Source organism: Apostichopus japonicus, chromosome 15 (genome assembly GCF_037975245.1).
Source record: "Apostichopus japonicus isolate 1M-3 chromosome 15, ASM3797524v1, whole genome shotgun sequence".
Lineage (NCBI taxonomy): Eukaryota > Metazoa > Echinodermata > Holothuroidea > Aspidochirotida > Stichopodidae > Apostichopus > Apostichopus japonicus.
The window spans coordinates 13009921-13028422 of NC_092575.1; the positions used below are offsets into that span (position 1 = coordinate 13009921).

General features: G+C 38.2%; 1 protein-coding gene across 10 annotated transcripts in view; it reads left to right on the forward strand.

Moving 5' to 3' along the window:
• The window catches only part of LOC139980500 (RIMS-binding protein 2-like), a 192495-nt gene that overhangs the window by 165222 nt on the left and 8771 nt on the right, over window positions 1-18502 (forward strand). For 8 of the 10 annotated variants that reach the window (XM_071992160.1, XM_071992161.1, XM_071992155.1 and 5 more), the window contains 9 exons: window positions 22-198; window positions 855-1021; window positions 5750-5923; window positions 6469-6678; window positions 7364-7562; window positions 8805-9286; window positions 9468-9678; window positions 12204-12400; window positions 12756-12893. In XM_071992160.1, the coding sequence (XP_071848261.1) occupies window positions 22-198; window positions 855-1021; window positions 5750-5923; window positions 6469-6678; window positions 7364-7562; window positions 8805-9286; window positions 9468-9678; window positions 12204-12400; window positions 12756-12893 (1955 nt within the window). Of the gene's footprint in view, window positions 1-21; window positions 199-854; window positions 1022-5749; window positions 5924-6468; window positions 6679-7363; window positions 7563-8804; window positions 9287-9467; window positions 9679-12203; window positions 12401-12755; window positions 12894-14308; window positions 14358-18502 lie in introns of all 10 variants that reach the window. The other 2 variants (XM_071992162.1, XM_071992156.1) reach the window with 2 other exon arrangements.

Sequence of the window (18502 nt, forward strand, 5' to 3'; positions counted from 1 at the left end):
ATTTTCTTGTGACCCTTACAGGGCTTCCAGACCCCCCTCTTGATGTGCAGGTTAAACCCGGACCAAACCCCTCCACAGTTATGGTAGAATGGCTACCAGTGACCATAACTACATCCGGTCTTTCAAACGGTGCTGTCGTGTCCGGTTACGTAGTCTACGCAAGCGATATTAAAGTTGGAGAGACCCTGAATCCAACCGGTAAATACGATCTTCTTGTTCGTTGGTGACTGCAGAAACAAACAAACAGAAAGTGAGGGTTGAGGGCAGTGGTAACAATGGGGACAACATGGGGTACAAGAGAGTACTCTTGGGACCTTCTTAAACCATTAAGCAATCCTAAGTTTAGATTATACTTCAAAGATTCACCCCCTCTTTCTTTTTACACAAGAAATTATATTTTTTACTGTTCGGTTTCTATTTTTAAAAGATTTGTTTGGTTTTATTTTGTATCTTAGGTTGCAGCATGAAAACTAGAAAATAACTAGAAAATAAAAGTTGTGCTGGGTTTCTTGATTTTAATCTCTTTTACCATGGTCGAGTCTTGGCCAGATCATTGCGTTGTGTCCTCGGGGCAAGGCACTCTATCTCCATTGCCTCTCTTCACCCAGGTGTATCAATGGGAACCTGGGAGATAAAACTGTCAGCCGGGCACTGTTTAGCTGCTGCCATATGGAGGGATTGTCTCTATGTTTGACAGGTTATCGTTGACCAGGTTAATATTGTGATGCGCCTTGAGCACCGTTATCGGTGGATATGTCTGCGCCTTATAAATCCTCAATGTTATATTATTATTATTATTATGTTCATTGGTGCAATGACCTTTAACCTCTTTCATCATCTCGTTACATATGCAGGGGATCGCGTCGCAATTTCAACGTCTCGTCTCAGAGCTGTCAGAGCTAGGGACGTGATCGTCAGGACGATATCTCCTAACGGCGAGTCGTCGGACTCCATCCCAGGGAGAGTAAAATCACAACTCCTTGAAGACAAGAAAGAAGGAGGAGTTACTGGTAAATCCAAGGTCAGAAAACTTCAAACTTATTTTTAAAATTAATTGAATTCATTAACAAACTTAATGAAGTTTACCTTTTATAGAAAATGTGGTCTTTACTGAAGTTTAACATAAAATGCTAAACAAAATGAAAACTGAATAAATTCCACCGAATAATGAGCAAATTTTTTTTTTTTCCCTTGACACCAGTTAATTTTTTTTTTTTATGTTTGTGAAGCGGGTTAAATTGTGCACAAAAACAAATGATATCAGAAACATTAAAATTTTAAAAATGGTTTGTACGAGCATTCCTTCGTACCATTTGTCACTTTGCCATTTGTAGGTCATGCCAGTGTGGAAACCTCTAGCCCTCTAACAAATATAGCTTATATCTACACTGGCTTTCTGGTAACAGTATTCAAGCAAACTGTTTATTTTTATTTTCCCCTCTATAAAAACTTTACCATATAATGGGAATGTTGTTATTCTTTCTGATGGCAAGAATGAGATCCTTAGAGATAAAGTTAACAAACTTCAGGTGTAAAAGCAATAACAATTCTACTATAATTAAGAATAGCTTTTCAGTTTGTAACTTTTGTACTGTATGTAACTCAAGAATGTTCAGTTTTGTTAAATTATTCTCTCATGGACCATCCTGTAAACTATAATACCTATGAATGTCTTAATCAAGTTAATTTTTCAAACTAAAATCGTCAGTTCTGATATGATTCAGTTTTAGCTGTCAACCAGAGGTAAACTGGTGATGCATGTAATGTCTTCCCCGAGTAGATATATGAAGAATAGATTTCAATAGTTTAGTCCTCCAATCCTTGAAGGAAAATACGCATCTTGAATGTAAAACAGAGTAGGTCGTAGGTCTTAACCTATGCTACCTGTAAATTTTAGGAACAAAATGAATTCCAAGTAAACTAGATTTGTTTCTTTTACATATCTGCTTTACTATATCTTAAATTCTACCTAACTCATTTAACCTTGGCTGTGTACATACAGTTTTGAAATACTACCCCATATTCAATATGTAAATCCATTTCCGGTGGCCATCTTGAATTAAGAGCGTCCTGTTTGGTTTGTATGCGCTTGTTTTGCTATCTGACCAAGGACTTGAACAAAAGAATTCCAGGTCCTCGGTTGTGATTTCTAAAGAATCACCACGTCCTCGGAAGAATTCTATTGTATGGGGTATTGTTAAGGTTAGGGTACGTGGATTTGAACAATGGAAAATACAATGGGGTCCTCGGTTTGAATGCAATACAAACATGTGTGTGTGTGTGTGTATTTTTGTCGGTCCATAGTTTTTCATCGTCTTTTTGAAATCAATAACTATCTATCATTTGAACGTTCATTCTCATCCACGCTGCAACCCAAACAGTCCAAACGGAAAAGGAAAAAGGTGACCTTTGACACGGATAGTCAATTTCACCTGTATGATGAGGATTCGGTAAATTTGATCTGGCAAAAAAGTGGTCATGCTGTGTTTATCTTTTGTAGACTAACAAACTTCTTTCTTCACTTTGTTTATGATAATTTAGGAGATTGAATATTAACTATTAATAACATGAAAGTGTGTAGATTTAGATGTTCTGTAGGTACAGGGAGGGTAACAGTGCAAGCAGGTTGCTACCGTCTTGCTTGTTTAATACTCGCATGTCCCTATGAGGGGGGATTTAGAAGGTCATTTTAAGAGGCCCAGAAGTCTCAGTGTGCATATGTACACTGACAAAAAATTTAGGGTTCAGTTTAGTGCAGACTGCACTTAAAATTTTTATCAACCATAAACAATTTTCTTTCCAATTCAAGGGAAAGGTGTACAACCAAATCACACCTTCTCGATCCTTATAGTTATATCAATAAATAATTGCATACCATATTTTCATTTGGCAATATCCATTCTGTAAATCAGCTTGTTTGTAAAAATTAATATTACATCAAAAGATTTTTTTTGGGGAACTAGACAACTACATCTCAGAAATCCGAAATCTCACAGATGTTACATTTATACATTGGATGAAGGAAACATTCCATTGTAGAAAAAAGGAAGTTAAGGGAAAAGTATGTGATACTCAGTTTTGTAATGATACCCACATATGGTGAACGTTAAATCGCTCCCAGCGACAATCTATCAATTTTGTTCTAACTATTTTGTTTTTTAATATTTTTTTTTATTATCGTGATGTTTTTTTTATATCACGTTAGTCATGATCAACAACAGGCAGTGTTTGAACCATTGGAAACTTAAAAACGATTTAATGTTCAGGTAGAAATATTTCATCATGATTATTTTCATTAGTCTTTTCTCCCGCTACTGTGGTCTTGAAAGTAAATGAGACATCCAAAAGTTGACATTTAGTGCCAATTAGAGAAGCAATATGCCGTCAATCCATCGCTGTTATATTAACAACCTTGTCTCATTTGTACTTAAGATAAACATATTAATCCTTTTTGATCTGCATGCAGCAAATATCGATGGCGTAATTTTCTCGAAAGTTTGGAAGTTTAGTTTTTGAGTTGCTGTCTTTAATGATGTCATTAATTTAAAAGTCTGAAGATATTAATCTGTTTAATAGTTTTCTAGTTTGAGCTTTTCTTTCTTTCTTTCTCCCTGTATTTGTTTTTTTATTCCTCTCTGTCTCTCTATTTTTTTTTGTGGAATAGATTTCTTATTTGTTTTCATAGCTTGAGGCTAAACATTTGTGTCACAGCATCTCAGCCATTGTTTGGTATTGTCTTGATTTTAGAGGCATAAAATTGGCAAGGAAGAATGAATCATTGCACCCTTTTCTCAGTTACATTAGCTAGGGAAACATGCTGTGACATCAAAATAAATTTGGTTGATAAGTGCAGGGAGGGGGGAGGGGTCTAGGGAAAGAGGCAAATTTTGCGATCGTACTGTAAATTTCTAACAACCCAAGAGTGGGATCAAAACTAACTGTTTTGTCCAAAAATTCAAATTAGCAATGTTGTGTATACCTTTACATGAGTTCTTGAAGCTGTGGTCAACCTTCTCCTTCCTTTAAAGGAGACACAAAGCCCAATTATCATCTTTAGCTCATATGTTAGAGATCTTTGTGATGTGCCACACCCTTCAAACAGCTAACAAAAATCTTGCTCTGTTTGGGAGATAAATCCTACTTCAAATGTTGTGACTGTTGGCTGTGATTTTATGAACCTATGATGTCATAGTGTCACTAGGATCTAAACCTTTTTACTTTCACCTGGTTTTTCTTGTTTAATTATTTTCAAGGTGGAATGTTAATAAGTGTTGACAATAAAGCCATAGCCATCACCAGGTCTTGTTAAGACTGTTCAATATTTTAGTTTCTGTATTTGTCAATAACCAACCTCATTTAACAGAACAATAAACATTGTAATAAGTAAAGAGAAACATAGCAAGTTTGAAGCACAGGTGGCATTTAAAATGATGTCATAGTTAGACTTGATCACGTCTTAGAGAAGGGACATGGAATCTTCGATATCTCCTAGATGGAATGATGTTTTTGCTTGGCTGTTTTGGGGAAATTGACCATCACAGTTCATCTTTATCACATAAAGAGCAATAATGATAGTTAGGTTTGTGTGTTGCCTTTCATGTATAAGGATACTACTGTAGGGTTTTTAGTAGCCTACACGTATGTATCTAGGTAAGCTTAGGATTCTTCAGTAGGGTTTTCAGTAGCCTACATGTATGTAGCCTACAGTACATGTATGTATCTAGGTAAGCTTAGGATACTTCAGTAGGGTTTTCAGTAGCCTACATGTATGTAGCCTACATGTATGTATCTAGGTATGGTTGCATGGACTGAAAACAGCATGGTGGATTCAGGAGGTCTGAATAGAAAAGTAAATTGGAGCTTGTGGTGATGTGAGGTGCATGTCCTTTCCAAGTTACAAATGAAAGACAATCTGTCAAAGTTGATGAAAACAAATTATGTTCATTTATGGTTTATAATAGACTGAGTTTCAATTTCAAAAAATATGACAGGCAATTGTGTTGGCATGGGGAAGTTGACTCTCATTGAAGAGGATAATTTGGAAAAAACAGTCGTGCCATATTACAGATTGCCATCTTCATCTTCCTATCCCCTACAGACCCCTTCCACTCTTGAAGACTGCATATTAAATTGCATCCAATTTCACAAGTTCATTGATCAGTTTTAAGGGAAAAAAAGGCCTGTTAGTTTATGGCGAGCTGAGTCAGTTTGCAGCCCAAAGGCCATGCAGAGGTCAAGTAGAGGATAAAGAATAGTATATTCTCATTTATACTTTTTCTCATGTTTTTATGCAAAGTGGGACCTGGTGACATCACTGTCCCTGTGGCTCTAGACACCATCCAACCCTTCTTTTGTCCTCCCCCTCCCCCCCCCCTCCCTGTCCTGTCTCCCTCTCCTCATCTAGAGATTTTGCCGTGCACCATTAGTTTACAGATGCTCATATAGGGTATAGATTGAAAACCTGAATATATTATTATTTTACAAGCATAGTAAAAAATATTTGTCTTTAAGCATATATGTCTTTTGGTGAGGCAGCTGGATCAATTTTGGACTTCAGTACCATTAACTTTATAGTGACAATGACCCTGTAAGAGATGTATCATTTAAGGTACCGTACTTGCCGTCCCCTCCAACCCAACCCCCTTTCTTTCATTGTGTTCCATTTCTTTCTCTCTTTTACAAATGTTTGCTATATCTTCCAAGGTTAGTTTACATAATATTTTGATTTTTGTTTTTTTTTTAATCGCAGAGTTCGATGTATGACAATGCAGATGACGAGGACAGCAGCTCTCGCAGTCAAGACGTCTCATCCCACAAGGACACTTCCAGATCAGAAGAAGACAGCGTAGACAAATTTGTGAAAAAGGTGGCCAAGACAAAAGCATCCAATGGAGAGGATGTGAATGATAATGGACCAAACAAGGTAGGAGATCAAAATCAGTCTACTACCTGTTTGTTTTATCAAATTCACATATTTTATTTACATTTATTATAAACCAAGAATATACATGTTTCTTAAGATCAATATGTCTTCCATATATGTTTTGTATATATACATATCAAATCATTTTACACTGTTTATTCAACTGGCTCTGCTCCTTTTGAACATACAGACTTCTCTCTATATAAAATGAAAGTTACTAGATCAATAACCCTCGGAGGGATTTATTTCAAGATCCCAAACTCTCACACCAAAACCCTAGCAGTATAGAGTTAGCTCATCTCATTGGATTGAGAGAATTTATTTCCACCTTTCATAATTGTTATTGTCAGGTTTTACAACCTTGAGACTTCCATAGCCATATGCCTCACTACTCACTCTGGGATCTTTTTACCCTGGGACCCATCACAACTTGAACGTTGTGAAGTTGAGAAGCATTTCCATCTCTGCTGCAGCAAACAAATGAGGGCCAAAAAAGATTGAAGAGAGCCTATCCATTCTAAGGTTCATAGTTATTTTCTCAACAGGCTAAAGGAGACGCCAAAACTCCGAAAGACTCTGACTCGGTCTCCGATAGCGACCGCTCCGAGCTTTCGGATATCATTGAGGAGAGGGAGGAGGAGGTATCGGAGTTTGGAGAGGCATCGCTACCGGGGCTGAGCGACAGCAGCAGCTCAAGGAGGAGGAGGAGGAGAGCAGACGACGAAGACAAAAGGAGGATGGACGACGTTTTAAAAGTAAGAGATGGGATCCACACTGTGAGTTTAATAATAATAATAATAATAAACAGTTCTTATGTAGCGCAACTTACAATAAAGTCTTGCCGCGCTGTACAAAAGAAAGTGAAAGATATGTACACAATATACAATAAGAGTAAACATAACAATTATAACAATGAAAACAGGTGTATCTTCAAAACAGTTTTGAACATCTCCACAGACACGATCTTCTTTATGTTGAGTGGGAGATTATTCCAAAGGAGGGTTGAGGAGTACTGGAAAGATCGCTCGCCATAAGATTTAGTGGACACAGGGTGCATAGAGAGCAATGATTGGGTGCTAGAGTGTAGGAATGGTTTAAGACTGTTCCTGTAAGAAGGAGATTGTTTTGAGGAAATAGATTAGACCAAAGATCTCCAGTTTGGGTTGAGAGTGGTAGCCCAAAAATCCCAGATTTTGCCAGACTTTTTTTCTACCATAAAAATATTTGACAGAATTTCAGAATGGCACGCTGCATCATAGACTTACTTGTAAACAAGTGTTCTCATGAAGGATGCATTGCATATGAACAAAATAAAAACAATGGTAGGATGTTTACTGAAGTAATTTCATATCATAGTTCCTCTGTATTTAATAAGCAGAAGAGAAATAACATTAAAAGGACAGATTTCAGTTTCTTGGATTTCATCTCCATCACTTGCAGCATGCCAAGCCTTCGGAGTTTGACACGGATCCAGAGTTGGAATCGCTGACCAAACCGGACAAAGTGGTTCCCATACAAATCATCAGGAGGCAGCAGGATGTGGACCGAGAGACCGAACAGTCGCCGCACAACCAGGTGGTCGAGCCGGTCCCGATGAAAGCACGGAGGACCGTGCCACATATAGGTCAGAAATCAAAAGGTTATAGTGATGAAATATTTTCTGGGAGATCTCGCCACTTCACAATTGTTGTTGTTTAGGTGGTGGTGTAAAATGACTGATATAGAGGGTAGGTTATGTTGTATGTATGTATGTATGTATGTATGTATGTATGTATATATGTATTTTAGATCCTCCTGCAAGCAGCAACTCGCGAAGAGGCCTCATTGGCTTATCAAAGCTGCAAGCTGACCGAAGTCAGTCTCTTAGATTCATATTTAACGTCCATGAGTATGAATTGTCAATTGTCAACAACTCTGTAACTGGACGACGAACATTAATCTTGGAGTGACTCGAACTCGGGACCTTATGAATGAAAGGCACTGGCGTTAACCACTGAGCTAACACTGAATGTTAATGTTAATAACAGAGTTGGGGTCCCACAACATACTTGCCTTCTCTAGATGAGAAATAAGCTGGTCTTGGATGTATTTTACAAGCTCATCTCTTTCAATGTATCACTTCTTGATCTCTTTGGTTAGAATTTTTGTAACACAAATAGTGTAAATTGCCCTCCATTATTACATCACACAACAGAACTGATATCGCAGGCAGTGGCCGGTCGTCCTTTGGGTGACGTGGAATTTTGTTTTCACTTACTCCCACCAGCAGAGCTGGTTTCCAAACAAGGTGGTTGTATATTGGTATGATGAAGTTGTTATAAGGTAGTATCTGCGAGGTCATGGGTCGAAGCAGTTGTTGGCTAAATTAAGGTGTGTTGGTCATCTAGGAGCAATCCATGGTTTACTCATCTGCAATAGTCTGTCTCACTGGTTAATTTAAAAATCAGTTTAACCTGGTCATTAGATAGTTACCCCATGATGAAGTTTGAGCAAGAAGCCCATCTGATCTCCACACACATAATGTAACTGCCTTCCAGAACGTTGAACTACTCTAAATTTGCAGGTTGCAAGCTCAAGCACAAGAGTAGGTTTGGATTTCTGGCCAAAACTTCAGATGTTTGAGATAGCCTCTAAGATGAGCTCGGCATTTCATCCCTCAGTTAGCCTGTATAAAGTTTATTGATTTATTTGTTTTGCCACAAAAGTACAAAGTGTAGGGAAGTCTTCCAGAAAGCTTAAAAGCTTAACAATGTGGAAGACTCCCTGAAGAAAGAAAAGAAAAGAAAAGAAAAAAAAAGTTGTTAGATTTTTTATACTTGCATGAAAAGTCCTTATAAGTCCGCTTTTATATTAAACACTTGTTTGTTGTCATTTTCTACAGAAATCACCAAGGAGACAAGTGAGGACAGAACCCCTACCCCTACATCTCCTTCACATCACCACAACTCAAAGTCTTCCCCTCCAACTTCCAGTAGGGGTAGTAGGAGTGGTCCACCACCACAAGAGATGAGGGATGTCAACTCCAACAACCAGACTCATCCCAGCTCACCGAAGGATCCATCATCATCACACAACAGTTGGAACGGTGTCGGTTCTCGTCACTTCGACGAGAAGTCTTCTAGCGAGGTGCACCGTAAGCTGTCCCGGGGGTCCAGGGGTTCCCGGAGCTCCAGGGGGTCCAGGTCTTCCAGAACAGAGGATACCCTTGACGACGAATTCTCGGCCAGCGAACCTGAAGAAATTAATGACGAGTCGACCGTGAGGTATTTCGTGGCCCTTTACGACTATGACCCGGCTTGCATGTCTCCGAACGTGGATGCCTATGACGAAGAACTCGCTTTCAGAGAGGGCGATGTTTTAAGGGTGAGTGGAAAACGCCTCCACGAATTAGTCGATACAGAATACAAGTAATAATTGCAAGAAGTTAACTTTGAGTTTAATGGGGGGGCCAACCCTTTTCTCATTCCCCCCCACCCCTGTTACACACCTTCCATACCATGAGGGTTTATTTGATTGACATTGTTGCAATCTTTGTCCTTGATAGGTTTATGGAGACAAAGATGATGACGGCTTCTTTCTCGGTGAGATGAATGGCAGACGAGGCTACGTCCCTTTTAACATGATAGAGGAGTTAGAATCTACAGGCCAGAATCCTTTAAGTCCAGTTAAGAGACTTTCAGTCACAGAGCCTAGTGACTCTCCAGATAGGATAGGAGGCTACAGCGATAGCCTGAATACCACCATGAGCAGCCCAGGTAAGCTTAAAGTCAAGTGCTAGGGCAACAGGCTACAGTGATAGCCTGAATACCACCATGAGTAGCCCAGGTAAGCTTAAAGTCAAGTGCTAGGGCTAGAGGCTACAGTGATAGCCTGAATACCACCATGAGTAGCCCAGGTAAGCTTAAAGTCAACTGCTAGGGCTAGAGGCTACAGCGATAGCCTGAATACCACCATGAGTAGCCCAGGTAAGCTTAAAGTCAACTGCTAGGGCTAGAGGCTACAGTGATAGCCTGATACCACCATGAGTAGCCCAGGTAAGCTTAAAGTCAAGTGCTAGGGCTAGAGGCTACAGCGATAGCCTGAATACCACCATGAGTAGCCCAGGTAAGCTTAAAGTCAACTGCTAGGGCTAGAGGCTACAGTGATAGCCTGAATACCACCATGAGTAGCCCAGGTAAGCTCAGCGGCAGGGCTAAGAGGCTATAGTGATAGCCTGATACCATCATGTTTAGCCCAGGTATGCTTAAAGTCAAGTGCTAGGGCTAGAGGCTACAGTGATAGCCTGATACCAACATGAGTAGCCCAGGTAAGCTTAAAGTCAAGTGCTAGGGCTAGAGGCTACAGTGATAGCCTGATACCACCATGAGTAGCCCAGGTAAGCTTAAAGTCAAGTGCTAGGGCTAGAGGCTACAGCGATAGCCTGAATACCACCATGCGTAGCCCAGGTAAGCTTAAAGTCAACTGCTAGGGCTAGAGGCTACAGTGATAGCCTGAATACCACCATGAGTAGCCCAGCTAAGCTAAGCGGCAGGGCTAAGAGGCTATAGTGATAGCCTGATACCATCATGAGTAGCCCAGGTATGCTTAAAGTCAAGTGCTAGGGCTAGAGGCTACAGTGATAGCCTGATACCAACATGAGTAGCCCAGGTAAGCTTAAAGTCAACTGCTAGGGCTAGAGGCTACAGCAATAGCCTGAATACCACCATGAGTCACCCAGGTAAGCTTAAAGTCAAGTGCTAGGGCTAGAGGCTACAGCAATAGCCTGAATACCAACATGAGTCACCCAGGTAAGCTTAAAGTCAAGTGCTAGGGCAACAGGCTACAGTAATAGCCTGAATGCCACCATGAGTAGCCCAGGTAAGCTAAAAGTCAACTGCTAGGGCTAGAGGCTACAGTGATAGCCTGATACCACCATGAGTAGCCCAGGTAAGCTAATAGTCAACTGCTAGGGCTAGAGGCTACAGTGATAGCCTGATACCACCATGAGTAGCCCAGGTAAGCTAATAGTCAAGTGCTAGGGCTAGAGGCTACAGCGATAGCCTGATACCACCATGAGTAGCCCAGGTAAGCTAATAGTCAACTGCTAGGGCTAGAGGCTACAGCGATAGCCTGATACCACCATGAGTAGCCCAGGTAAGCTAATAGTCAACTGCTAGGGCTAGAGGCTACAGTGATAGCCTGAATACCACCATGAGTAGCCCAGGTAAGCTAATAGTCAACTGCTAGGGCTAGAGGCTACAGTGATAGCCTGATACCACCATGAGTAGCCCAGGTAAGCTAATAGTCAACTGCTAGGGCTAGAGGCTACAGTGATAGCCTGATACCACCATGAGTAGCCCAGGTAAGCTAATAGTCAACTGCTAGGGCTAGAGGCTACAGTGATAGCCTGAATACCACCATGAGTAGCCCAGGTAAGCTAATAGTCAACTGCTAGGGCTAGAGGCTATAGTGATAGCCTGATACCACCATGAGTAGCCCAGGTAAGCTAATGGTCAACTGCTAGGGCTAGAGGCTACAGTGATAGCCTGATACCACCATGAGTAGCCCAGGTAAGCTAATAGTCAACTGCTAGGACTAGAGGCTACAGTGATAGCCTGAATACCACCATGAGTAGCCCAGGTAAGCTAATAGTCAACTGCTAGGGCTAGAGGCTACAGTGATAGCCTGATACCACCATGAGTAGCCCAGGTAAGCTAATAGTCAACTGCTAGGGCTAGAGAATTCACATGCAGAACATATTATAGCAGTCTTGTACACACAGGAAACAGTAACTTTAAAGACTTGCAAATGCTACACAAAATTATTTCCTGAAGTAGTGGTAGGAAAAGAAATAAAAAGGTTTGAGTCTGAAAAAATGCACTCTAAAATAGTGATTTTTTTTTACTTATGGAAGAAAAAGGATCTGTTCAGCTACATCGGTATTTGGATATCCACATTCAGATCAATAACTGCTAGTATATTTAAGCAGTGTTTGATTATCTCTCCTAACACTCAGACTACAGACTTGCCTCTGTAAAATTCACATTGAAAAGGTACAGCAATAACTAGAAACCCAGTGTGTACCAATATATGTGTTTTGTAGTAAGTGAAAACAGAATGATCATACTTACAACAGTATTAAATTGTCTCATTTGGTAGAGCATTGATACGACTGGACAAGAAGGCCTAGTCTAATCATGTTTTACTGTCAAAAAAGGAACATTTTTTGTTAATACTAACTTGTTTCACTTTATAGATTTAATTTTCTAAATAAATCATAAATTTCTCGACGGTTATTCAGGTCACATGTACGACAGTCCCGCAAACGGCAGTCAGCTGATCATTCCACGAGATGCGATCAAGCGTACGATGAGGGCGCTATTTGATTATGATCCCAGAGAGCTTTCACCCAATCCTGACATTGAAATGGAGTTACCTTTCAGACAAGGGGAGACCCTGTATGTGTACGGAGAGATGGATGATGATGGCTTTTTCATTGTGAGTCTCTATGTCAAATTCTTCTCAAAGTTAAAAGAGGAGATTTTTAAATCTTGAATATCAACTAGATTTTAGCCACTTTGTCTATGGACAGAAGTCTATGCAATTCATAAGGACTCAGGTTTGATTCCTGTTCTGTAACCCAGTACATTTCTCTGCTATTTTCCACTGTTTGATAATTTCCTAGTCAGTCTACAGTCATTCATTTACTTAATATAGTTTCAACTCTTTATGTATTATCGACATTACCACTTTGTTTGATGGGTTAGGCTTTTCTGCTTTGACAAAGGTCAGTGTCAGGCTCTACTGTAGACGTCTGTTTTGATCTAACTTCTTCTCCTTTTTTCATGCATAGGGGGAACTGAATGGAGAAAGGGGCCTGGTGCCGTCTAACTTTCTGGAAGAAATCTCGGACAGGGATTCGGTGACCACCCCGTCCTCGTATTCACCATCTCCTGCTAAAGGGCCTCCCTCTGATAAACAATCAAACAAGGTAAGGTAACATGTCCATGTTATCTGGACTCTTAAAATTATTCAAATTTATCAAGATATCAAACTTTTACCCATTTTAGAAGAAATTATATGAAATGTAGTTTTGCAGTCAGTATGCAGAGAAGAAAGGTTCCAAGTGAAAGAGGTAAGGCACCTCAGTCATAATGTTTTAATGATATGTCATTTTAAAGTCACCAATGGTGTCTTTAAGTGAGTCAATAGTGTGTGGGTAGAGTATGCATATGTAAGAGCAAGCCGTAATTTTGATTTGTGTTAAAGAGTTCAAATTATTCAGTAATAAGATATAACCAGCCACCAAATTGCCTTTGCATAGATATGCTGTGAAAATGTGACTAATTATATTAGACTGACTAAAAATGAGAAATTTCTTCTCTTTGTATATCAAGACTGTTGAAAAAGCAAATAACCTCATCAGCATTGAACAAGCTTGACTCACATTTTGGCTAAGTATGTTTTCAACACTTGGCATAGTGGGCAGGGAATGGGGGAAGGGGAATACATATATGCCATAAGGCCTTTGTGGTTTCCATGTATAGCTTTGGTTTCTTGCAGTTGGAAGTTAAATATGTCACTATGATATTTCCATTTCATTACACTAGAAGAGCATTTTTCTCTGGCATATATAGTTTTGCCAAGGTTTTTAATACGAAACCTACCAAGTGTCATTCAAAGATATGATTGCTATTCATCAAGCTAAGAAACAGTGGTAACTCGTATTTGACACAAAGATCACTGAATAGCAATTAATTATTAAACGACTCTGTTAGATTTTTTTTTAAAAATGTTGCCAAGGCAGTTTGTTTAAATGAATGTCAATCACAGGCCTGAATGAAATGCTCAATAAGTAGCCAACACATATTATAAGTTTGTCCTGTTTATCTAAATGATGCAAAATTTTGTGTCTTCATTCCAAATTAGCGTACGCCTTGGATCTCAAGATTGACAAAACAAATTTCCATGAAAGAAGTTCTTGAGCCTCTGTAACTCATATTAATTTGTCAATTTTGTGTGACTCACGTACTCTCGGTGTGGAGTATTCATTTATGTATGTGTATATGCATGTATGTATTTTAAATTCTCCCGCAAGCAGGAACTCGCTAAGAAGCCATGATTGGCTTATCAAAGCCACAAGCTGACTGTCTCTTAGATTCATATTTAACGTCCATGATTATGAATTGTCAATTGTCAACAACTCTGTAACTGGACGACATTAATTATGCTATATTAAAGTGTATACCAAAGCTGCCTCACTATATACTTTTGATCTGTTGCATTACAGGCACATTGCTTTTGCACTTATGTGTTTAATGTACTACACAAAATGGCTGCTTTTTATATCCACCTCACCATTATTTGCATGATCTACAAACAAAGCCTGTATTTTTACCACCACAGACTATTTGAGGCCTTGTGTGACTCTATGTTATCTAAAACAATCCTATTTGTAAGTTTTTTTTTTAATCTTTCTCTTGCCTCGAGCATGTCAGTCTTCCCATAATGCATTGCACGGGTTGCAGGGGCAGGTGCTCTTTCTGCTTGATATTAATTTTGGGGTGCTAGCTCTTCTCACCTTTCCCTCCCAAATAATGAATTACCAATACCAAGTAACCATAGCAACATACTTCTCCTATAAATTTACCCCTGGTATTATGGTAGATTCTTCATTATGGCTGCTCTGTACGTATGCTAGTGAGCTGCTGATTGATATGGTGAGGGTGCACGTAAATGCATAGGAACCAACTATTCTATGCATCATCATTACCCACAAAACCAGTAACCATGGTGATATACTTAACCTGTACTAAGAAAGCTTTTAAACATTTCTTTATCTTCTTACATCCAAGATATTATTCCTGCAAACATAGCCAAAGTTTCAAACAAAGTTTGCAGGCAAAGCAATAACCATTGAATGTCCACCATAATATAAGAAAGGTTGACCACTTTCTTCTTTAATATTTTAATAAACGTTTCGTTGGAAAACCATCATGTTGGATATTAATTAGCTAATACAATTAATTTAAACCTCCAAAACTGGCAGTTAGTTTCGTTTCGTTTCTAAAATATCTTTAACGTAATGTAAATATATATATACTTATCAAATGCATTACATGTATAACATGGCAACGCATCTTACAAGCATAAAATAACAAAAACCAAACTAACAAACGATACCATTATAAAAGAAAAGTTTCAATAGTGTTGTGTGTCTCCCATGAATATTTAGTGTCATCCAAAATGGTGCAATCAACTGCTAAACAATTGCATGGGGCATTTCATGAAAATAGCAACGTTAGTTCATATCCTTATTTACACAGTAGGCTAGAGCTTAGGCCTATTGGATGTCTTACATATCTAAGGCTACCGAACATTCCAAACTGCATTGTCCCACCAACCAACTGAATTGCTATTCTTAAGGTCTTTCAGACATTGCAAAATACGATATGAAAATAAAAATATGCAAACTAAAAATACAAGCTAAAGAAAGGAGACATGTATACTTTGAATGACCGTTTGGAAGTATATGACATAATCATTTCTAACGAACAAACATGATTTGGTGGCTGCATATTAACCCTAAAACTAGGCTAAAAGCTTAGTCTATGTAGCAGCATCAAGTACATACACTCACTTCAAAGTAGCTATTTGAAGTTTCTCCACTTGGTCCCCATCCCAGAATGTGGCTTCCCACTTTTCAACCAAAGAAATATGTTTACCCTTTACATATCTAAGCTAAATATTGATGTGTCTCTTGTGGAAAAGGACCTCTTTTTTTGTAAGTTGGTTACCATCTATTGTTATGACATGCATTACAACAAACCTACATGAGCTTTCAGTGCATCTCTTTGGTGACATGCACTGCATTGAAAAGACAACCGGATGTTGTAGTTAATATTTAGAAGGATGTTTTAAGGGAGGTCAAATTAAATAAAATTAATTTTTCCCATGAATTATTTATTTGAGTCTTATTTGTTGTTGAGGATCACGACAACATACAGATTGCAATCTTTCATATAGTAGCTTGCAATGCATTTAGGTGTGTGGGTTGGGAGATCTTGTTAACAAATTGTATAAAGTACAACAAAACTTTTCTTAAATATCAATATTAAACACTACCGCACATTTCATTCACTTGGGAATTGAAAACAAAAGTATTCTACTAATTGCTTTAGTATATTTTAAATCAAATATTTCAGCTAATTAACTAGTGACTTAAATCAAATTTTGATATTTTGTTTTGCACAACAGTTTGGGGTTTTTTTTTGTTCTCCACTTCTGCTGCTATCATCTTGGTTGAAAAAAAAATACAGAAAATAGATCCTTTTGGAATCTCTTTGCTTTCACATTATTTTCCCTTTTTAAATAGAAAGAGCACTTTCTTGCCGTAGTTTTTTCATTTGTTATGATCTTGTCGGTGATTATTATTGACTGAAGATTTATGCCGATCCTTTAGTACCCTTTATGACTTTTTACCGTACCCCTTTAAGAGGTCAGCTTACCCCTGGTTCTAAGTTAACTACCCAAATATTTTTTTACCCCTCTCTTCACCCTGTGACATATTTTTCTCTACTCTGCACCTTTCTGCTCTACAGAAAGTTAAATATTCAGTTTACCCGGCAGGTGGAGATAGCTGAATGAAACACCAAATTCTACTTCTGATTTTTATCTCCCTTAGAAGTTGCTTTAACAGTTGAATTTTTTTTTAATCTAATTGTAGCACAATTATGCAAAATATAATTGAATATTCATGTTGCATTCGACTACTTGTATGATGACTTTGATCTTGTGTTTTATAAATGCTACCATATACAAGTTTATATCACTAATACTGGTCACTAGACAGTTCCATCATTTACATGAAGATAATTATCCATTTTGTTTTCTTAATTATTCTCATTATTAATTCTAATGCCTCGTTAGTCCCCTACAAGGAAGGATGGGTAAGAAATTATTGCACAAATACTAACACAATAACATGGATTGAAATATCTAACAAAAATTTGAATTAATAAAATAATCTGAGTGGTTTTAACTCATTAACACTTTATGAAATTCAATTAACATTCATAATTTATATTGCATCAGAAACAAACCCTTTAACAACTATACCTTCACAATTTATTTATATGATTTTGTTGTAATTCGTTTTACGGGGAGGCAAAAGATTTAGCAAAAATTTAGGTAAAAAGTTTCAAAGTGATGGTAAATAATAAGTGAAGTCATTTTATAAGCACTGCCCTCATTCTTGACGAAAAGCCTGATTGGGTGTGAATGGGGAGAAATGAAATTTCAAGAAGTAACATGTTATCCTCCCATCTATGAAGTAGTTTCAATGGTATGATATATGGATTATTGAGAAATACCAAAATTTTGCCTTTGAAGTATTAACTTACCTGTTAATATCAAGTAAACATATTTTCATCAAGTAAACATATTTTCCTCTTCAGTTGAAAGTTATAACCACTTCCAAATTTCAATGAATTCATAAATTTACAATATAATGCTGGGCTTCTTAATCTATGGATCACGACCCCAAAATAGGTCCCCAAGCTGTAACGGTGGAACGTGGGCCGGTAGCACAATTTGATGGGTAAACTATCTCTCCTACTGAAACAAACAGTATACGTTCTCCATATCCTTTGGTGATTTGCTTCCCAAAGTTTTGATAAATATCTGTGTGCTGTTGTGTACTTCAAACTTTCAGTAATTGTGCAATCAAGTCAGTCAACGTGTAGTCAACGTGTAGTTTTTATTATCAATCACCAGGGAGTATACATTGAGTGGTTTTAAGTCTTTACAAGTTTATTGGTCATGGCGAGCCTCAGGGTTTTCAAAACAAGGGTCAGCAAATGGAAGACATTTGGAAAGCAGTGATCTAAGTAATAAACAAACTAAGACCAAAACAGACTAGAAGATTCCTACTCTTAATATTTTGATAATTCCAGTTTGCTCCATTACTAATTAATGTAACAATTTTTTCATCTCTCTATCAAATAACAATGGACACTCTATCATTCTATACATATGCAAATCAGTGTTGTAAATTATGTGCTGTGCAGTGAGAGCTCTGTCCTTCAAAACTCTAAACTCACTTGAAAGTAATACCAAACAATGGACTAATGTGTGATACAGTGCCACTCTCCCCCACCCCCCCCCTCCCCTCCCCCCAACTTCTTTCCCCAGAACGTAGCAGACACAAATAAGCCCTGAAGTGAGTGATACAGTACATGCAAATTTAAAGTATTACTAGTTCCCCCACCCCCCCTCCCCTCCCCCAACTTCTTTCCCCAGAACGTAGCAGACACAAATAAGCCCTGAAGTGAGTGATACAGTACATGCAAATTTAAAGTATTACTAGTTGATTTTTTTTCATGTTTTACTATGATTATTCAGTTTTTCTCCTTTGCTATTGAAAAATTAAAGCTTATATTTTAATGTATCATATCATTTATAGCCACACAAAAAAAATAGTAGGAAAAAAATTCAATTGACTTTTGTATTTGTTGCTACTTTCCTAAATAACAACCGTTTCCCTCAAAATTTTCCAAAATTAACGGAACAGTATAAATTCCCAAAATGCAGCTTTCTTAA